At 42.4% G+C, this 23,478-nt stretch overlaps 1 protein-coding gene across 7 annotated transcripts in view; it reads left to right on the top strand.

Moving 5' to 3' along the window:
• LOC144592139 (single-stranded DNA-binding protein 2) overlaps nt 1-23,478 on the top strand; it is a 285,013-nt gene that overhangs the window by 11,621 nt on the left and 249,914 nt on the right. For 3 of the 7 annotated variants that reach the window (XM_078396548.1, XM_078396546.1, XM_078396551.1), the window contains one exon: nt 16,160-16,204. The exons of the other annotated variants lie outside the window; for them this stretch is intronic. In XM_078396548.1, the coding sequence (XP_078252674.1) occupies nt 16,160-16,204 (45 nt within the window). Of the gene's footprint in view, nt 1-16,159; nt 16,205-23,478 lie in introns of those variants that run through there. 7 annotated transcript variants of the gene reach the window in all.

Raw genomic sequence — 23,478 nt, 5'->3', positions numbered from 1 at the left:
ATGCTGACTATTTTTATTGCAGGATAAATTAAAAGCATGTTATTCAGCCAGGTCCAATACATGGAATCATGTACAATGATCAAGGTACAAAAATGGTATATGCCACCATATACCACATATCCCTATGAGAGAAGGATGGCATTTTGGCCCATCCAAGTCTTTGCCAACTTGTAGAACAAACCCATTCCCCACTTTTCCCCCCGTAATCCGTTATTCCCATTCACTTTCTTCAAACTCTACCATTCCCCTACAATTTACAGTAGTCAGTCTACTTAGCAACCAGCATCTAGAAGGTAAAGAGTGGATCCAGAGGGAAGCAAACTCCATATTCCGATCTGAACCTCAATGGAGCTAGTTTTAATTACTGACCAGGACACTCTTCACCAGCTGTACTGCTGCACTGACCTAATACCCAATATAATTCATAAAATCATTCTCCCACTTTTATCCCCTTTCACATTTGTGTATCCACTTTGAACAAAGCATAGAAAGATCTATGGGTGGGAGGATTGCAGCAACCATCAACAAAAATGGCCGAATAGTAGTGCGTCTAACCAGATACACGGAAAAGAAAGCAGGAGGTGGCTATCTGGCCCCTTAAACCTGTATGTTCATTCAATATGACCATGTCTGATCTACCCAGGCCTCAACTCCTATAAACCTGATGCCCCACCCCCTCAATTCCCTGATTTTTTTTGTTTTGGTTTCAAAAATTAAGCTAACTCCACAACTCTGGGTAGAAAATTCTAGAGATTGACAATATTTGTGAGAGGAAATTTCAATGTACTTCTGTTTGAAATGAGCAAACTATTATCTTGAAACTATGTTCCCTCATTTGAGATTCCCCACTCATGAGAACATTTTGATATTTACCCTGTCATTCCCTTTATTACCTTTAAATGTTTTAATAAGATCATCATTTTTCTGAACTTTAAAGAATGTGGACCCAAACGGTTTACCCTCACTTTATAAGGGAATCCTCTCACGCCAGGTATTAGACTGGCTAATCTTCTTTGGACCACCTCCAATGCAACCATATCCTTTCTTTCCTTCGGGGAGCAAAACTCTGCACAGTACTTCAGATGCAGCCTCATCAGTGCTCTGTGCACTTGTTACAAACCTTCCCTATTTCTAAACGTCAACCCACTTGTAATTAAGGAAAATATGCTCTTTGCCCTAATTACTTGCTGCATCTGCCTGCTATCTTTGTGTGATTTATGCACAAACATCTAGATTCCTAAATCCTGAAAGACCAGGCTACCAGACAGAGTTAGCAACAACTGGTAAGCGAAGCACATTTATATTCCTCGCACATTTATATGCCACAAATTATAGAAGATTTTTCCGTATCCCAATGAAAAAACATTAGGTTTAGGTTTGTTATTGTCACGTTTACTAAGGTACAGTGAAAAGCTTTGTTTTGCATGCTATCCAATCAGATCAGATGATACTATACATAAATACACAGTGTTAAACCTGAGTACAATAGATAGAGCAAACTGCATAGTACAGAGTGCAGAATATAGTTCTCAACATTGTTACACATCAGTTTCACAAACAGTCCAATGTCCACGATGGTGTTGGGGTGAATCGGACAGTACCCTAGCTTGTGGAAGGGTTGTTCAGAAGCTTGACGACAGGGGATGGAACTGTTTGTGAAACTAATGTGTAACAATGCTGAGAACTGTATTCTGCACTTTGTACTGTGGAACTGTTTCTGAGTTTGGTGGTGCATACTTACAGGCTTCTTTACTTTTTGGTTAACTAGAGCAGGAGAAAAAGGAATAACCGGGGCGGGACAAGCCTTTGATTATATTGGCTGCTTTTCTAAGGAAAAGTAATGTAGATGGAGTCAATGGTGATGAGTTTGCTCTGTGTGATGGATTGGGCTACATCTACAGCTCATTGCATTTTTTTGGGGAAAGCTGTTTTCAAACCAAGCTTTGACGCAACCCGGCAATATGGTTTCTATTGTGCAACTGTAAGTGCCATGGGAGACATGCTGAATTTCCTCAGTCTCCTAAGGAATTAGAGGTGTTGGTGTGCCTTCTTACCTGTTGCATCAATGATGATTGGTAAAATCAATGCCACGGAACTTGAAGCTGCATTAAGCATTAATCCAAACGCAAAGAGCATTGAAAGAAGTAATCAACCTGCAGTTTTTTTGGCGACTAGGACTAAAAAATTTAATTATGCAGGGCATTGTGTTTGTGCTGTACACTATGAACTTACATTGGAAAAGAGGTTGCTGAACAGGATAGTATGCATTGTGCAGTAAAAAACAGAATTTTTGATAATATTTTTGGGTCCTACTTCCTAATGTATGAAGGTGCCTGGAGTAGAGATGTAGCATCCTATTGCATATAACCCTTGTCTTGACTTTACCTGAGCACAATGTGTAATTGTGGTGCAAGTTTTTTTTACAAAAGTGAGACCTAGTTCAGTAATTTGTAAAAAGAAACTGCTTGAGCTGCTCTTGCTTCAGTAATTGTCTGCAGGTCAATTTCTTACCCTGTATTTCTCTGCGGGGAACCACAACTCCTCCCAGATGACTGCATCCCCAGCTCACTATTTCCACCATTATCCCTTAGCCTTGACTTCTCTTTAATGATATATTGAAGACAAGTAACAACATATCAGCTAAAAGGATATACATTTTTATTGCATATGTGTAGAGCTCTACTCTGGCCAATAACTGTTTAACATTTATGTGGATAGTCCAACTCAAGGAGGGACCATACTTAACCTTGTATTGGGAAACAAGCATGGCCAGATGACCATTGTCTCAGTGGAAAAGCATTTTGGGTACAATTATCACAGCTCCTTAAATTTTAAGATAGTTATCAATAAGGATAAGTCCGGACTTTGGGGGAAGGTACTAAGTTGGGGAAAGGCCTTATTACAATGGGGCAAAGGAGTTACGCAAAAAATTGAGAAGCGACCTCTGGATTAGAGGTGACCTGTACAAGAGGGATGGGTTGCTCTTGAACTAGAATGGGACCAATATCTGTGCAGGGAAGTTCACTGGTTCACTTAGGAGGGTTTAAACTAGAGTGACAAGGGTTGGGGGAGGGGGGGGGGGGGGGGGGGGGGGGGGGCGCGGGGGGGGGGGGGCGCGGGAACCAGCGTCCAGCAAATGGAAGGACTGATGGGAAGGTTGATGTTAGGAATGATAAGTCTCAATGGAAGTACTGGCAGGGAGAGTTTAAGGAACATCATGAAACTGATGGGTTAAAATGTGTTTATCTCAACGCAAGGAGTATCGCGGTTAAGCAGATAAACTTAAAGGTGGACCAGTGATTGGTGGCCATTACGGAGACTTGGTTGTGACTGGGAGCTCAAGTTCCAGGGATTTGATGTTTCAGATGTGATAAAGAGGGAGGTAAAAGAGGTGGAGAAGTTGCTCCATTAATCAGGGAAAATGTCACAACAGCACTCGGAGAGGACATATTGGAGGAAATAAAATAAGAAAGGTGCAATCACTCTTATGGAATTGTACTCTCAGTCTCACAATAGCCAGCGGGAGATAGAGAAACTGATATGTAGATGGATTACTAAAAGATACCAAAGCAACATGGTTGGTGTAATAGGTGCCTTTAATTTCCAATCCAACTTGAAAAGGGAACAAATTGGACCAAGTAGAAACAAGGAACTGCAGAAGCTGGTTTATGCCAAAGAGAGATGCTGCCTGACTCGCTGAGTTATTCCAGCACTTTGTGTCTATGTTGGACCTAGTATTGGGATACGAACTTGACTGCGGGTGCTGTCTTAGTTGAGTTTGTACGTTCTCCCTGTGACTGTGTGGGTTTTCTCTGAGTCTTCTGGTTTCCTGCCACACACTAAAAATGTGCCAATTTGTAGGTAAGTTTGCTTTGGTAAAAATTGCAAAATGCCTCAAGTGTATAGGATAGTGCTAGTGTCTGGGATGATCGTTAGTCGGTGTGGATGGTGGATCGTGCTGTTTCTCTAAAGTAAAGGTGACTGGTGTTTCAGTGAAAGGGCATTTTGGGGAAAAACCACATGTCACCTATTTTTCTCCAGCGATGCTGCCTGACCTGCTGAGTTACTCCAGCTTTTTGTGTCTATCCATAAGTTTTAAGATGGTTTTGAATTGGGATAAGTCTGGACTTTGGGTGAAGGTACAAAATTGGAATAGGACAGATCACCACGTTATTAGGCGGGAGGTAGGGAGTGTAAATGGGAGCAGTTGTTGTTGGTAAGTTGGAATCTGACATGTGGGAGTCGTTTAAAGGTCAATTGTTCAAAGTTCAGCACCATCATTCCAGTAAGGAGGAGGAATAAGCATGTCAATATAAGAAGGGAACTTTGGATGATCAAAAGGATTATAAATTTGGTCCAAAACTAAAAGGAAGCATATGCAAGGCTTAAGAAGATAAAATGAGATAAGGCCTTTGAGGAATATAAATAAAGTAAGAAATAACTCGTGGCCAATTTGAAGGGCCATGAAATGTATTTATATAACATATAACATATAACAATTACAGCACGGAAACAGGCCCGTTCGGCCCTACCAGTCCACGCCGACCACTTTCTCTGACCTAGTCTCATCTACCTGCTCTCAGACCATAACCCTCCAATCCCCTTCCATCCATATACCTATCCAATTTACTCTTAAATAATAAAATCGAGCCTGCCTCCACCACTTCCACCGGAAGCTCATTCCACACAGCCACCACCCTCTGAGTAAAGAAGTTACCCCTCATGTTACCCCTAAACTTTTGTCCCTTAATTCTGAAGTTTTGTCCCCTTGTTGGAATCTTCCCCACTCTCAAAGGGAAAAGCCTACCCACGTCAACTCTGTCCGTCCCTCTTAAAATTTTAAAAACCTCTATCAAGTCCCCCCTCAACCTTCTACGCTCCAAAGAATAAAGACCCAACCTGTTCAACCTCTCTCTGTAGCTTAAGTGCTGAAACCCAGGCAACATTCTAGTAAATCTCCTCTGTACCCTCTCCATTTTGTCGACATCCTTCCTATAATTTGGCGACCAAAACTGCACACCATACTCCAGATTCGGCCTCACCAATGCCCTGTACAATTTTAACATTACATCCCAACTTCTATATTCGATGCTCTGATTTATAAAGGCAAGCATACCAAACGCCTTCTTCACCACCCTATCCACATGAGATTCCACCTTCAGGGAACAATGCACAGTTATTCCCAGATCCCTCTGTTCCACTGCATTCCTCAATTCCCTACCATTTACCCTGTACGTCCTATTTTGATTTGTCCTACCAAAATGCAGCACCTCACACTTATCACATTAAACTCCATCTGCCATCTTTCAGCCCACCCTTCCAAAAGGCCCAAGTCTCTCTGTAGACTTTGAAAATCTACTTCATTATTAACTACACCACCTATCTTAGTATCATCTGCATACTTACTAATCCAATTTGCCACACCATCATCCAGATCATTAATGTAAATGACAAACAACAGTGGACCCAACACAGATCCTTGGGGTACTCCACTAGACACTGGCCTCCAACCTGACATACAGTTGTCAACCATTACCCTCTGGTATCTCCCATTCAGCCATTGTTGAATCCATCTTGCAACCTCACTATTAATACCCAACGATTTAACCTTCTTAATCAGCCTTCCATGTGGAACCTTGTCAAATGCCGTACTAAAGTCCATATAGACAACATCCACATTTGGTGTGTCGGTTTTTCAGAAAATCCGAAGGCTTTTTATACATACATTAAAAATGAGAGAGTACCAGGAGGAGGAAAGACTGCTCAAGGATAAAACATGGAATTTGTACAGAGTTGGAGGACTTAGGCGAGGTTCGAAACGAGTACTTTGCATTTATATTCACAACGGAGAAAGAAATGGTGGAGAACGAGAGAATCTCAAACAGTGATAGACAATAGGTGCAGGAGGAGGCCATTCGGCCCTTCGAGCCAGCACCGCCATTCAATGTGATCATGGCTGATCATTCTCACTCAGTACCCCGTTCCTGCCTTCTCCCCATACCCCCTGACTCCGCTATCCTTAAGAGCTCTATCTAGCTCTCTCTTGATTGCTATTGTATGATTAATATGAAGAATACTAATTATGCAGTGACAAGTTGAGATCAAGCAGCAAGTGGGAATCGGCCCCTCGAAGAATATTAAGGCGGATGAATCCCCAGGGCCTGATGGGATCTAATGTCAGGTTATTAAAATAAGCAAGAGGGGGCTTGACGAAGATCTTTGCAACTTTTCTTGCCACAGGTGAGTTTTTGGAGAGTAGCCAATGTTGTTCCTTTGTTTAAGAATGGAAGTGGAGATAATCCAGGGAATTATAGGATGGTGAGCCTTGCATCAGTAGCAGGGAAGCTATTGGAAATAGAATTTACTTCAATTTGGAAGGGACAGTCGTCGTATGACTTTGTTGTGTTACTAACTTCGTTTTTTGAGCGGGTGACAAAGGTGATGGATGAGGATGAGGACGCAGATGCAGAGAGGGTATAGCTTTAAGCTAATAAGGGGAAAGTTTAAAGGAGATGTGCGGGCAAGAGAATGGTGGGTGCCTGGAACATGCTGCTGGGGGTGGTGGTGGAGTCAGATATGATAATGACTTCTAAGAGACATGTGGATGTGCTCGAATGGAGGGACATGAATCATGTTCAGGCAGACGAGATGAGTTTAACGGCATCATGTTTGGCACAGTCATTGTGGGCCAAAGTGTGCTGTACTATTCTATGTTCTACTTGTAATAAAAGCTTAAGATACTGGAAGCTTTCAGCAAGTCAGGCAGCATCTGTTGTTAGAGTTGAAGTTTGTTTCAGATTTTGCAAAATTTTACTTTTGGAATCATATTTAATGTTTCGTCAGTGGGATATGGTAAAATCCTTTTACAGCAGAAATTGCATAAATGTCCTGCAGACTACCAGATTACTTTTTTATGTCCATCTTCATACTTAAGAGAAAATACACACAGGGACATTGAGAAGGAACAAGTGCAAGCCATTTGGCTCCACATGTCCTATCTGTCATTCACAAAGATCATGGTTGATAATATTTAACATTATCTTTGCATCATGACACCTCCCATCCCTGGTAATGTTCATACCTCCATAAGGATGGGTCTAACTATGCTTCATACATATCAGTGTTTGGTCAGGAGTTTTCTCCCCATAACCTCAAAGTGCATCTGAACCATTCTGTGGACATTTTGCATTTTTTGTGAGGTTAAATTAAATTGAAAATATCTAAGTAGATTACAAAATCTTGACGTTTAACATAATCTCACACATATTTTGAATGTGAATGACGCCATTGACTTAATAAAAAAAACAAGTACTCAACATCATCAGCACAGAGGCTAGTATTAAATGTGCTGAAAGTGAGTGCATTTGGAAGTTGTCTCCAGTGAACCAACTTCCATGAGTCGTTCAGATTTTAAGAGAGAAACCTTGGGAGAAGTAGATGATTAATTTAAAATTGTTCGTAATACAGTGCGAGCAATTATAGATAGATAGATAGCTTTATTTGTCATCCAATATTGGACGAAATTCGGTCACCCACAGTCCAACAATAAAAGCATTAAATATGCATTCAAATTACACAACCCCAAAACCCCCAAAACACAGTCCAACAATAAAAGCATTAAATAGGCATTAAAATTACCCAACCCCAAAAACACACAAAAAAAGAAACATCCATCAAAGAAACATCCATCACAGTGAGTCTCCTCCAGTCCTCTCTCTCCTCACTGTGATGGAAGGCCACAATGTCTTTCCCTTCTCCTGCTGTCCTCGCCCGCAGTCAGGTTGTTGTGGTTGCAGGCCGCACCGGACGGTCCACAGCGGGCCAAGCGGTCAACACGAGTTAAAAGTTTCCGTATCTTTCTGCGCATTTGGAACACTGCAATGAAATCACAACATTAGATAAAGCTGAAATATTGAGGGGGAAATTTGTCTTTAAATACAACAGTCTCGCTGCTGCCATCTTGATTAATTTTATAAAATGCATTGTTCACAGTTTGTTAGAACCAGCTCTAAGCATTGCAACTAATTTGGTAAACTTTGGAGGTTGTTTCCAAACTTTGAAGATGATTTTGTGTGAATAGTTTTTTGCATTTTTCAACACTCAGACCAACATGGGTGTTGCTTATGCTATGTAAAATGAACTATGGTAACGATAATTTGAACACCAGCAGGCTGATCTGCATCTACCTCCGGCGACACATGTTTCTTGACCTCTCTTGTGTCACAGAAGCAGACTTGTGCAGTCTGCTGGAACAAGACCTTTTGCAGTTGGACCTGTTTGCTGCAGTTAACCAGTTGTCAAATCACCGGTGCTTAACTTCTGTCTTAGGAAATCTAAGTTTGGCATGCCTAGGAAGGTCAGCATGATCCCAACAATTCTCACCAACTTCTACAGATGTGCCATAGAAAACATTTTATCGGGATATAACAGCATGTTTTGGGAACTGTTCCATCCAAGACCGCAAGATATTGCAGAGAATTGAGGACACTGCCCAGACCTTCCATTGATTCCATCTACATTTCGCACAGTCTCGGCAAGGCCACCAACACAATCAAGAATGAGTCTCACTCCGGACTACCCCGGGTCGGGACTAGTCGAACGTCGTGCAGCTTGGAGCTCCTGACCGGTGTCAACCCGAGACTGCGAGTTCCTTGATGTTAAAGTTCGCAGGCCGCGTTGGAGCGTTGATCCCAGGCAAGGGATCGCCCGTTCAGATGTTAAGTCCATGCCCCCTTGGGGGCTCAAAGTGAGTCCCAGGCAAGACCTCCAGCTCCGTGATGTTAGGCCGCAGAGCGACCAGAGATACGATCCGGAAAGCAATCGCATCTCCGGCAAGGTTTCCCCTGACCCTGACCCCCTCCCCCACCCCCCACATAAAACAAACCAGAGAACATTTACACACACTTAAAACTTACCAAAAATTTTAAAAAGAGTTCGAAAGGGACGGACAGACTGTAGGCGAGGTAGCCATCGTGTGGCACCACCTGGTGGCCACTTAATTGCAGTACAGTGGCACAGTCCTAGAGCTGCTGCCTCACAGTGCTGGAGACCTTGATTCGATCCTGACGACAGGTGTTGTCTTTGTGGAGTTTGCAAGTTCTCCCTGTGACTGTGTGGGTTTTCTCCAGGTGCTCCATTCTCCTCTCACATTCCAAAGACGTGCAGATCTGTAGATAGATTGGCTTCTATAAATGCCCCCTTGTGTGTAGGATGCAGAAGTAGGATAAAATCGAGCTAGTGACTGTACGGGTGATTGACGGTTGTGGTGGACTCTGTGGGCCGAAAGGGCTGTTACCATGCTGTATCTCTAAACTAAACAAAAAATGTATGTAGCAGAATGCCATTGTCAGGCTGACGATGAGCTTAGAAGTGCCTCATCAGGTATGTAGGTTTATTCTAATGTACAGCAATGATCTCCACAAGGGCTGTAATGTGCTGCCCAGCATCACACAATAGAAAGAATTTGACTTGCAGAACACAGGTGCTGAGATGATAGAGAGAAGAAGGCTTGTGCTGCTGCTACACAATAATAGGAATGCGGCAGTGTACTGGCTGGTGTGTTGTTACTATTTTAAGGTTGTCATAACACATAATTTGGAGTATTGTGTGGAGCTCTCTCCACCACACAGTAGGAAGGATGTGATGAAGCTAGAGGGCACGGAAAAGATTCACGGAAATGTTGCCCAGACTAGAAGGCTTGAGTTATTTGTAGGGATCAGATAGGCTGGGACTACTATCCCAGGAATGAAGGAGGCTGAAGGGTGACCCCATGAACATTTATAAAGTTATAAGGGTCATGAGCCGAGGGCCTGTTACCCTGCTCTGTGACTCTATGATTCTATGACTCGTGAGTCGTGGAGATAGTTAGTCTTTTTCCCAGGGTGAAGATGTAAAACTAAAAGGCATAGGTTAAAGGTGAGAGGGGAAAGTTTTAAAGTGTTCCCAGGGGCAACTTTTGCACATGGTGATGCATCTGCCAGGGGAGATGGTAGAGACAAGTACAATTACAGCAACAGTTAAAAGATATTGGACGGATACATGGATAGAAAACGTTTAGAAGGGTACGATCCAAGATCAAATGGGGTTAGCATAGATAAGCATTTTGGATGGATTGACCGAGTTGGGCCGAAGGACTTATTTCCATTCTGTATCACTCTAGGAATATAAACTTGCACTCCACTGCATTGTGGAGAGTTGGTGCTAGTAGAAAGGACTGTGTCAGGTGGCATCTGGTTTTTGGGCCTCGATGATTGAAACAAACTTTAAATTTAAGATGGACATAAAAAGCTGGAGTAACACAGTGGGACAGGCAAGCATCTCTGGAGAGAAGGAATGGGTGACATTTCGAGTTGAGACCCTTCTTCAGAGTAGTTGTGGATAAGGGAAATAAGAGATATAGACGAAGATGTAGAGAGATAAAGAACAATGAATGAAAGATATGCAAAAAACTAACGATGATAAAGGAAACCAGGCCATTGGTAGCTGTTTGTTGGGTGAAAACGAGAAGCTGGTGCGACTTGGGTGGGGGAGGGATTGAGAGAGGGAATGCCGGGGTTATTTGAAGTAGAGAAATCAATACCACTGGACTATAAGCTGCCCAAGCGAAATATGAGATGCTGTTCCTCCAATTTGAGTTTTGCCTCACTCTGACAATGGAGGAGACCTCGGACAGAAAGGTCAGTGTGGGAATGGAAAGGGGAATTAAAGTGTTTAGCAACCCAGAGATCAGGTAGATTCAGGTGGACTGAGCGAAAGTGTTCAGCGAAACGATTGCCCAGTCTACGTTTGGTCTCGCTGATGTATAAGAGTTGACAACTTGAACACCTGATGCAGGAGATGAGGTTGGAGGAGGTGTAAGTGAACCTCTGCCTAACCTGAAAGGACTGTCGGTGTCCCTGGATAGAGTCGAGGGAGGAGGTATAGGGACAGGTGTTGCATCTTCTGCGGTTGCAGGGGAAGGTACCTGGGGAGGGGGTGGTTTGGGTGGGAAGGGATGAGTTAACCAGGGAATTGCGGAGGGAACGGTCTCTGCGGAAGGTGAAAAGTGGTGGAAATGAGAAGATGTGACTAGTGTCGGGATCCTGTTGGAGGTGGCAAAAATTTCAGAGGAATATGTTTTGTATGCGACAGCTGATGGGGTGAAAGGTAAGGACTAGGGGGACTCTGTCTCTGTTGCGACTAGGGGAAGGGGGAGCAAGGGCGGAGCTGTGGGGTACCGAGGAGACATGAGTGAGGGCCTCATCTATGATGGGAGAGGAGAACCCCTGTTCCCCAAAGAATGAGGACGTTGGATGTCCTGGTATGGAGCACCTCACGTTTAAATTTACTGTATTGGTGCATAAATATGTAAGAAAGAACAATATGAGGTGAAAAGTGAGGGGAGGTTGGTAAAGGTAAGTAGCTCCAGGTAAAAATTTCCACTGATGCGCATGCTGAAGGCTGTATACTGTATGATTTTTTTTTTTGTCTAATGTAATTTCAACATTTTAGTTAAAGCTGTACTGTGAATTTACATAAAATGTTGGAAATACTCTGTAGGTCCGGTTGAATCTGTGGCAAGATTAACAGAGCTAAAGTTTAAACTTATTTGTATTGATTTATTGTTGTCATGTGGAGTGAGATACATGGTAAAAAAAATTGTTTGCATGCCATCCAGTTAAATCATACCATACACAAGTAAAATCAAGCCATGCACAAGCCATAATTGGCAGTGCAAAGAGAAAAATTTCAGAGTGCAACAGACCTCCCAACCCTTCCGAATTTGGCGGAAAGTTTCCGCTTTCTTATTTCATTTCCGCCATTCCGATTTCACCTCACATTTTTCCGCAAAACACATGCCTCGCCGCTCGCCCTGCCTCTCGCACCACCCCGCCGCTCGCCTCATGCCGCTGCCCCGCCCCACCTCGCCGCTGGCCCCGCCTCGCCTTGCCGCTGGCCTCGCCTCACCGCTGACCCCGCCTCGTCTCGCCGCTGGCCCCACCTCATCTCGCCACTGGCCCCGCCTCACCAATGGCCCCGGACTCGCCTCGCCGCTGGCGTCCCCTCACCGCTGGGCTCGCCTCACCTCGCCGCTGGCCACGACTCGCCGCCGGGCTCGACTCACCTCGCCGCTGGCCTCGCCTCGCCATTGGCCTTGCCTTGCTGTTGGGCTCACCTCGCTACGTAGCACGAGGCTCGTTGATGTTGAGAGGGGATGGGGGGAGGGGAGCAGGGGAGGGGGGAGTGAGTGTCAGGGGGGTGGAGGAAGGGAGGGGGAGAGTGGGGGTGGACAGTAGGAGGGAGAGTGGAGGTGGGGGGATAAGATGGGGAGGGCGGGAGTGGGGGGGAAAGAGGGGGATAGGGGGGTAGGCGGGAGTGTGGGGGGAGGTCGGGAGTCGAGGGGAGAGGGGAATTGGGGGTGAGTTGGGAGTGGGTGTAGAGTAGGGGTGGGGGGAGGGGAGTAGGAGGGATGGTGGTGGTGGGGAGGGTAGTGGAGGGGGTGTGGGTGGTGTGGAGGGTGGTGGGGAAGGTGGTGGGGGGACATGGACTGTTGTGATTTGCTGTTGAAGACCTCTGGAGCAAGTATGTCTTCAATGAAATTAGGTATGTGCAGTTTTAAATGAAACTCTTTCTTCATAACTTAGTCATTTTGTGTACGGAAAAAGCAAAATAGAGAAAACAAAACAAAACCATTTTTCTTTGTGTTGTAAAAAATATTTCTGTTCAATAACCTTTCTATAAATAGCAGAATATACTCATGATAGGCCTGACATTGTACATGTAGTCCAAGAACTCCAGGTCCAGACTGTTGGAAATAATAGTCGTTTTTCACACATGAATGTAGCGCAATGTGTACATGCATTTAGCGTACATACTTTTTTTTTGCTGTAAAGTTGCATTAGTCGCCATATTAGGAATTTTGATGTAAAATTCTGAATTTTGGACATCAAAATTCTGAATTTGTAAAATCAAATGTTGAGAGGTCTGGTGCAGAATAGTGTTCCAGCCCAGTAGCATTACAGTTACAGAGAACGTGCAGCAAAAAAAAGCACATGGTCTGCTGTGCAAGGTTGGGAGATCAGGGATATACCGCAAGATACTGGGAGGACCGTTCAGTTGTATGATAACAGTGAGGAAGAAGCTGTTCTTGAATCTGTTCTTGAATCCTGGGTCTTTGGCACAGCAGGAGAGGGAGAAGGGGAGAAGAGGGTCTGATCGGAGTGAAAATGGTCCTTGATCACGTAGAAAGAAAGAATTGCAGATGCTTTGTCTTTGGAGATATGCTGAACTTCCTTAGTTTTCTATTGAGCTTTATTATGGAGGATCTATATAAGAAAATGTATATACAGAAAAACAACAAGGGGATGTAAATTCACTGCTTTAAAAAGTTTGACATAAAAATACTGAAATTTATGGGGATTAAATAAAATTGTTAGTCATTGTTGAATCCAGAAATGTGTCTCGTCAGAAGATGGTGTTTTCCGTCAAGCTTGCATTGAGCTTTTCTGCAATGGGTGGAATATAATTCAGAGTTGTACTGGGACAGAGCCCCAGGGATTTATGGACTGAATGGAGCTGCTGCCCAAAGTGGCCACCGAATCAGAGTTTGGTCTTCACAATCTACAATATGAGCAGTGAATATGATCTCCTGCGATTTACTGGAATGCAAGTATAGGAAGTAATTAGGAAAGCTAAAAGCAAGTTATCATTTATTGCTAGGGGAAGTGAATACAAAAGTCTTTTGCAAATCTCATTCAAATTCATTTGTTCTACAAAAGGATCTTTCTATTATACTTTTGTTGTCACCTGCTTGACAAAGTCATTGAGTATCTTTATGTTCAAAATCCGTGATCTTATTCATCATGTTCAAATAATTCTCATTTACTTGTGCTAATCAAATTATTTAATTATTTGCACATAGAATAAAAGTAAGTGAAATGAATTTGTTACCTTTCATTCTATGACATTATCTTTGTCACCTCCTGATGCATTTTGACACGGTCTTTGAATCTCCAATTTTCACTTCTGCATAAATCTCTTCATTAGTCTTTCAGTACATAGGTATAAGTACTATCTATTCCTAGTAAGTTATTTACATTGAGGCCATGTAATTTTTTTTTAGTCTTATATTAGTTCTGAAAGTAATTGTAATTGGGGTTTCTTTACATAAAGCATGATGGCTTTTGTAAATACTTGAAGGATTGTAATGCCCATTTTCCTTATTTATTTAATTCTTCACTTATGTAATGCAGTATTAGGTCATAATTAATTTGAGTTCAATTAGTATTTTGTTCTGTATATTTTATCTATATCCTACTTTCCTTTTTGTAAAGCATTGTTGAAAAACTAATATTAGTTGCCATTTTTTAAACTGAAATTAACATTGCACATGACTGGCACATTGCTGAACTTTAAAACTACTGTTTCAATCAATTATAATGCACTATAATTCTATTTCATGCATATTTCCTAGGAGCCACTTTTCTGTGTGAGTAAGAAGCTCTTTGGCCCAAGAAGACTGATCACTAGGTTATGTAGAATGTAATTAATGTACCCAACCTATCACTTGTGGAAAAGCTCAGTATTAACACTTCAAAAACTATACTGGAAAGCAGCATTGTCAATTAATACATCACTCACTGGGCGGCACGGTAGCGCAGCGGTAGAGTTGCTGCTTTACAGCGAATGCAGTGCCGGAGACTCAGGTTCGATCCTGACTACGGGTGCTGCACTGTAAGGAGTTTGTACGTTCTCCCCGTGACCTGCGTGGGTTTTCTCCGAGATCTTCGGTTTCCTCCCACACTCCAAAGACGTACAGGTATGTAGGTTAATTGACTGGGTAAATGTAAAAAAATTGTCCCTAGTGGGTGTGGGATAGTGTTAGTGTGCGGGGATCGCTGGGCAGCGGGGACTTGGTGGGCCGAAAAGGCCTGTTTCCGCGCTGTATATATATGGTATATGGTATGGTAAATGTAAAATGTTACATTTTGAGGATAAAGAGCAGTAAAATAAAAAAAGATCCAAAGTGATAAGATTAGCACTAGATTTAAGAAACTAAACCTTTAAATCCAGCTCTTGCATTGTACGTAGGCTTCTTTTGTATTGTAAGACTGCAGGACTTGTTTTTTTGTAATAAATGTAAAGATATGAATGCAGTGTTTTCAGATTAAAAATTAGTGAAGTAAAAAGATTTTAATTACCTTAACTCAATTTTGTTTTTTGTCTATAATAAAGAAATTAGCATTTTATGAAAACCTGGCAATGTTAATTACGCAAAGACAAAATTTCATGCTTATAACTCATTATGAAGAAAGACTGGATAGACTCAGCTTGTACTCGCTGGAATTTAGAAGATTGATGCAGGAAGATTGTTCCCGATGTTGGGGAAGTCCAGAACAAGGGGTCACAGTTTAAGGATAAGGGTGAAGTCTTTTAGGACCGAGATGAGAAAGTTTTTTTTCACACAGAGAATGGTGAATCTGTGGAATTCTCTGCCACAGAAGGTAGTTGAGGCCAGTTCATTGGCTATATTTAAGAGGGAGTTAGATGTGGCCCTTGTGGCTAAAGGGATCAGGGGGTATGGAGAGAAGACAGGTACGGGATACTGAGTTGGATCATCAGCCATGATCATATTGAATGGCGGTGCAGGCTCGAAGGGCCGAATGGCCTACTCCTGCACCTATTTTCTATGTTTCTATTATAGTATTACGGTAATCTTTGATTTCTGTATTGACAAAATAAACTAAGAAATATTTGTGCTTTCTAAACATTATCATAACTCTTTTAAAAATACAATGAGAGTATGTAAGGGAATGTACAACAGGAATAGTCTGAAGAAGGGTCTCGACCCAAAATGTCACCTATTCCTTTTCTCCAGAGATGCGATCTGACTCGCTGAGTTACTCCAGCCTTTTGTGTCTATCATAGAATTTTGTAACAGAGTTCAATGAATAACAAATTAAAGTTGAATTATCCATGAAATCTATTGAAACTTTGACAGCGTTAACATTTAAAAATATCTAAATTAACAAAAAGATTATAGTCTACTTTAATGCAAGTTCAAGCCACAACAAAGTTAAAATATTGTGTCTGATTTTATCATCTTTTGAGCAAACAGAAATCAGCTTTCTATCTTTTAAAAATATGGTTGAATTGATACCAGCTTTTTTTCTTTATACAGTGAACACCTTTTCCAAGAATCCCATACAAGAACGGGAGAACAGCGGTAAAAGAATAACTGTGTGCATATCTGTGTTATCAGCATATCTTTCATTTCAGAACCATAGCTTTTGTGCTGGTTGTAAACAAAGCTATGATTCAACATTACAGTATTGATGTTTTGTCAAGATTTAGAAGGATAGTACCCACAATTTAATTGTTGCATAAATGCCTTTTTTCAGAATTAAAATCTTCTCCCACTGTCATCCTAAATGAAGATGGTTTTGCTATTTATAGTTCCACAGTCTAGAAATTATTAAAAGGATACAAACTTACCTGGCAATGATGGCATGATCCACAATGTAGGAATTTCTGCTGTCTTGCTGAACTAGGGCTGTCGGGATTTCAGTCAATTATATTTAATCCTAACATACCTGCCACTGAAAATGACAAAATAAATTTAAAATCTGTGAGATAAGCAATTGTAGACCTTTTTCTAAAATAAGGGGATGGTACAAACTCCACAACTTCAGCAAGCTACTTGAAAATAGGATTGATCTGCTACTGGGCTGGCTGTTCATGAATAGCAGCTGTTTTGTCACATTTCTCTGCATTTACATCTAGATAATGGTATTGGTTTCCAAAGATATGATGTATGCCAATTCTGCTTTCACAGAACACTTTATGACATGATGATATTATCGATTGCTCTTTTCAAATTCTTTCATTGTTGATTCTTGTTGTATTGTGCAGAATGCAGATTTGATTTATTTAACTGGCATTGCAGTTAAAATGTTCAAAGCTTCTTGGCATTTAAGTACATTGTTACTCAATGTATTTTGATGAGAGATGGCAATTCTCATTACAGTCGAACCATTGAAACTGTTTTACAAAAAAAGATGTCTTGCCTTTCAATAGATGTGTCCTCTTGGCAGGTAGTCAGATATAGTCAGTCAGAATAGTGTTATGAAATGTGATGTTTTGGATAAATCACACAAGGTTTGATATTTGTGGTCAAAATTTGTATTTGAATTATCTGTCTATTCACTATTTCATTTTAGAGTTATTTCATGAATTCAATGCACTTGATTCATATTTAGTACAAAAAGGCCTCGACTACAAAAAAGTACTTCATTTTATGTGAAGTACTTAGAGAAATGTTATATGAATAAAAGCAACTGTTATGTTTTGGTGATAATTGACTGAGGGTTAATATTTGACCGGGTGCCAGAAATTATGCACTCATTCAAAATGATATCATGGGGTCATTTGTGTCCACCTTAGAGCGCCATCGTGGTCTTGATTTTGCATCCTGTTGGAAAGCCAACTGCTCCAACAGTACTGTAATTCCTCAGAATTGCACTGAAGTATCAGCCTAAACCTTTGTGTTTAATTTAGAATGTGTTTAATTCAGTATTACAGTATAGCAAAGGGGATTACAGAGGCATGAGGCAGGAGTTGGCCAAAATTGACTGGAAGGAGGCACAAGCAGGGAAGACTGGAACCGCAATGGCAGGTATTCCTGGGAATAATGCAGAAGTTGCAGGATCAATTTATCCCAAAGAGGAGGAAAGATTCTAAGGGGAGTAAGAGGCACCCGTGGCTGACAAGGGAAGTCAAGGACAGCATAAAAATAAAAGGGAAGAAGTATAACATAGCAAAGAAGAGTGGGAAGCCAGAGGATTGGGACTCTTTTAAAGAGCAACAGAAGATAACTAAAAAGGCAATATGGGGAGAAAAGATGAGGTACGAGGGTAAACTAGCCAATAATATAAAGGAGGATAGTAAAAGCTTTTTTAGGTATGTGAAGAGGAAAAAAATAGTCAAGGCAAATGTGGGTCCCTTGAAGACAGAAGCAGGGGAATTTATTATGGGGAACAAGGAAATGGCAGAAGAGTTGAACCGGTACTTTGGATCTGTCTTCACTGAGGAGGATACAAACAATCTCCCAGATGTTCTAGTGGCCAGAGATCCTAGGGTGACAGAGGAACTGGAGGAAATCCACATTAGGCAGGAAAAAGTTTTGGGTAGACTAATGGGACTCAAGGCTGATAAATCCCCAGGGCCTGATGGTCTGCATCCCAGGGTGCTTAAGGAGGTGGCTCTAGAAATTGTGGACGCATTAGTAATGATTTTCCAATGTTCTATAGATTCCGGGTCAGTTCCTGTGGATTGGAGGGTAGCTAATGTTATCCCACTTTTCAAGAAAGGAGGGAGAGAGAAAACGGGAAATTATAGACCAGTTAGTCTGACATCAGTGGTGGGGAAGATGCTGGAGTCAATTATAAAAGACGAAATTGCGGAGCATTTGGATCGCAGTAACAGGATCGTTCCGAGTCAGCATGGATTTACGAAGGGGAAATCGTGCTTGACTAATCTACTGGAATTTTTTGAGGATGTAACTAGGAAAATTGACAGGGGAGAGCCGGTGGATGTGGTGTACCTCGACTTTCAGAAAGCCTTCGACAAGGTCCCACATAGGAGATTGGTGGGCAAAATTAGAGCACATGGTATTGGAGGTAGGGTACTGACATGGATAGAAAGTTGGTTGACAGACAGAAAGCAAAGAATGGGGATAAATGGGTCCCTTTCAGAATGGCAGGCAGTGACTAGTGGGGTACCGCAAGGCTTGGTGTTGGGACCGCAGCTATTTACAATATACATCAATGACTTGGATGAAGGGATTAAAAGTACCATTAGCAAATTTGCCGATGATACAAAGCTAGGTGGCAGTGTGAACTGTGAGGAAGATGCTATGAGGTTGCAGGGTGACTTGGACAGGTTGTGTGAGTGGGCGGATGCATGGCAGATGCAGTTTAATGTGGATAAGTGTAAGGTTATCCACTTTGGTGGTAAGAATAGGAAGGCAGATTATTATTTGAATGGTGTCAAGTTAGGAAAAGGGGACGTACAACGTGATCTGGGTGTCTTAGTGCATCAGTCACTGAAAGGAAGCATGCAGGTACAGCAGGCAGTGAAGAAAGCCAATGGAATGTTGGCCTTCATAACAAGAGGAGTTGAGTATAGGAGCAAAGAGGTCCTTCTGCAGTTGTACAGGGCCCTAGTGAGGCCGCACCTGGAGTACTGTGTGCAGTTTTGGTCTCCAAATTTGAGGAAGGATATTCTTGTTATTGAGGGCATGCAGCGTAGGTTTACTAGGTTAATTCCCGGAATGGCGGGACTGTCATATGTTGAAAGACTGGAGCGACTAGGTTTGTATACACTGGAATTTAGAAGGATGAGAGGGGATCGTATCGAAACGTATAAGATTATTAAGGACCTGGACATGTTAGAGGCAGGAAACATGTTTCCAATGTTGGGGGAGTCCAGAACCAGGGGCCACAGTTTAAGAATAAGGGGTAGGCCATTTAGAACAGAGATGAGGAAACACTTTTTTAGTCAGAGAGTTGTAAATCTGTGGAATTTTCTGCCTCAGAGGGCAGTGGAGGCCAATTCTCTGAATACATTCAAGAGAGAGCTAGATAGAGCTCTTAAGGATAGCAGAGTCAGGGGTATGGGGAGAAAGCAGGAACGGGGTACTGATTGAGAATGATCAGCCATGATCACATTGAATGGCGGTGCTGGCTCGAAGGGCCGAATGGCCTACTCCTGCACCTATTGTCTATTGTCTAATTCTGTGGAATGAGAGTTAGGTAAGTGATTGGTCAATTACGATAGAGGGATGAACAATTAAGAGAAGCTTTCAGAGTACATACAGTCCCATAAGAAAAAAATATTCTGAGAGGACTGTCCTCCATTTGTGATTAACTAAAACGTTATTATCAAACTTAAAAACATTAATTGTGTAGGTGCCAGGTCAGCAGAATAGAAAATAAATGATGAGTTTCCACAGTTCTTCTGGAAAAAGAAAAGAGTTTTCAAAGTGAACATTTTGTGAAGAAGGCAAGTCTGAGGAATTGGTAACAAGGGGAAAAAAGGCGATGGCAGACAATTAGAGATATTCAGCAGCAATCCTCTCTATGGAGGATACAAATAATATCTCAGATAAATTGGCAATTGGAAGTGAGGAACATGGGGAAAGTTACAATCACCAGGAAAGAGGTATTAAACTAACAGTTGGAGCTGCATGTTAGCAAGTCCTTGGGTTCCAATGGATTTCAACCAATGGTCTTAAAAGGAGTGGCAAGTGTGATAATTGATACATGGTTTTCGTTTTCCAAACTGCAGCAGGGGAACATTCCATTGTTTGAAAAATAGCAATTGCATGAACATGGCACAGTACAGGAACGGGCTTCTCATCTCGCAATGTCCTTGCTGAACTCGATGGTTTAAGAATTAATCTCATATGCCTGTATATGGTCCATATCCCTTCATTCTCTGCATATTCATGTGCCTATGTAAAAGCCTCTTAAATGCCCCTATTGTATTGGCTTTCATCACCATCCCTGGCAGTGTGTTCTAGGCAGCCACCACTCTGTGCGGGTGTAAAGGAAAATTGCCCACATATTTCATTTAAACTTTGCCCCTCTCGTCTTAAAACTATGCCTCTAGTCTTTGACGTTTCTACTCTGTGAATGAGGTTCTGATTGTCTATCCTATCTAGTCCTCAGTTATTACTTATTTATTCAAAAAAGGAAACGGAAACAAGAGATTGCAACTAGTTAGCTTTCTCTCTGTAAGGTGGAAAATGTTGGAAACTATTTTCAAGGGTGTTTCACGGCATAAATATAAAATTTATTATGGTTTTGCGAAAGGGAAAATCGTGTTTCTCAATGCATTAGAGACCTTTGAAGGACTAACACCTGTTGTGCAAGGGGGGATCTAAAGGATGCAATTAGACCTCCAGAATCATTTAAGGTGCAGCATCAAATGTTATTGACCAGACGTGAATTTGTTAGTTGGCTTTCTTATGATTTACGCCAAAATAGGCCATACCAATATACTGCTTTGAAGCTTTTTATGAATCATCAGGGATTTTAGTGAATGTTCAAGATTTTAGCTGTCCTTGAGAGGAGCTTCATAATGGTTAATGCCAGGTATTCTCAGAGCTGCTTCTGTCAGACACCATACTAACAGTGGATTGATAATGAAGGATGTCTATTTCCTCTATCTGGTTTCTGACTACAGGGTGTTTTCCTGCTAATAATGAAAGGCACAATGCTGTAAGGTTATTCAAAGATACTGTTTTATTGGTCATCTCAGAAAAAGATTTTGATGTCCATGCTCCTCTGGGGACACCCTCCAATATTCACCTATTTCATTATAGTCTACTGCTTACTGCTCAGCTCTGCAATAGGTGAGCAAAGCAACTGGCTGAATATTTCCAGGAATCTCCAAACGAAAAAGAGGAAGACAGGGAGAAGCTGATTATCGTCAGCAACACCCACAGTGGAAGATCAGCTTGTGGCAGAAAGGTGAGGCTGCAGCTTGACATGGTGTCAGGGACTTTATCGCAGCTTGGAGATTCTCACAACTTAAAACTGACCTTTCCCGCTTTGCAAAAACCTGACGTTCAGTTCAGTTCAGTGCCACGTGTACAGAGGTACAGTGTAAAGCTTTAAAAAAGAGAGAGGAAAGAGCACACGCAATGACAGGGAGAACGTGCAAACTCCACGCACAAACAGCACCCGTCATCGGGTTCGAACCCGGGTGTCTGTCGCTGTGAGACAGCAGCTCTACCGGTGTGCCACTGAGTGTTTGAGAGTCCAGCGGGATAGATTTGTGATCTGCAGCAGGTTTGCAGGTAGCTGTTCTTGACACCAGCTGGAATTTTGCCACATTGAACCCAGGAAGAACACATTCTAGTTAATACATATAATGTGTATTTTGTGAATCGTATCTGGAGACAAGCCATCTGGGTCAGCAGCAGTATACTTTTTAAAACTCAATAGAATTTAAACTGTTGTCTGCAGTAAAATCTTTTGAATAAATATCACTGAGTTCGTGATAAGTTCAGGATAAATTTGTTAATATCAGTTTGTGGTGTCAAGGAACGACAATGAATATACTGACGCTTGCAATAGTGTGAACTCGCATGGTATCGTTTATTTATAGTGACAAAAAGGTCCAGTCCTCGTGGGAGCGCTGATCCTTGTTGTCACTGAGGGAACGTTGCAATAGGGGCTTGTCCCAGCAGCTCAGTCCTGGTCTTGAAGGAGGAGGCACAGCAATCTCAAACTTGTCTCTGTAATTCACCCTTGCCTCGAGAGGAGGTGCTGGCAGTCTCAGGCTTGGGCTTTAGGAGGAGGCTCTGTCGTTCTCAGTCTTGCCCGGGCCACTCAGACGTGACCTCAGAGGTGACACTGGCAATCTATGACCTATCCCAGCAGCTCAGTCTTGACTGCAAAGAGTGGTGGTCTCAGGTTTGTCCCAATGGCTCAGTCTTCTTCCAAACCTGCAACGGGGGAAGGCTGCTGATAGGGAGGCTTTATCTCTATTCCCGTCTTTCCCTTCCTTCTCCCTTCCGGCTGGGCTGCCTGGATTTATAAGGAGTAGGCTGATGAGGTTCAGATGGGCCAATCCAATATTAGCTAATTGGACACAGCTATCACTTATTTCGCCGTGGGCTCAGCTCAATGGTGCTGGTGTTTAGCTTCTCCTGGTCTATCTATAGGTGATGAGTTTCAGAGCAGTATCCAGTGGAAGGAGGCTGCCACAAACTGTATAATTAAACAAGATTTGCAAATGGTTGTCCTATTTCTGGAATAACCCACCTCTGCAGATATCTTCTTCCATGTGAGAAATATGTTTGCAGCTGCATTTCCAAGTACTAACCTGTTGGGTTACAAATAACTCTCTGAAATGGAACCCTGTCATAACACAGGGAAGCCCTGGGCATTATTTTCGAGCACATTTTTAGGCTTCTCTGGAACGTCAGATGTTGAAGAGAGACTTGATTGAAGTACAGTAAACCCTCGTTTACAGTAAACCCTCAAGTCCAGTAAACCCTCGTTTTAACGTAGCCCTTTATAATGGATTTCAATCCCAAAGTTCGCACCACTTCTCCTCTGTTTACAGTCCTGGCATCCGACAACGTCCACGACTTGCAAGGTGCACCAGTGAGCCCTTCACCCACTGCACGGTCCAGATGACTCTGCTGTTATAGTTCACGTTGTAGTCCCTGGGGACAGTGCTTGCTTCAGGTCATTGACACAAACAGGACGCACGCTCAGTCACCGTGGGCTCCTTCCCCTCTCACCAGCTGCCGCATCTTCATTTGCTTTGTCCGCTCCACCGCTCACTCGCCTCCTGTCGCCCTGTCCACTAGGCCTCCTTTCCGCCCGCCCCACGGGTACCTCCTCCTCCTTCTGCCACGGAGTCACTGACATATTCCATCTTGGAAGTAGATGGAATAGGTGAACGGGGAGGGAGCACCACGGT

The sequence above is a fragment of the Rhinoraja longicauda genome, chromosome 3 (genome assembly GCF_053455715.1).
Source record: "Rhinoraja longicauda isolate Sanriku21f chromosome 3, sRhiLon1.1, whole genome shotgun sequence".
NCBI classification, from domain to species: domain Eukaryota; kingdom Metazoa; phylum Chordata; class Chondrichthyes; order Rajiformes; family Arhynchobatidae; genus Rhinoraja; species Rhinoraja longicauda.
The sequence above is the reverse complement of the archived record's forward strand: the minus strand, read 5'-3'. Positions and strand labels throughout refer to the sequence as shown.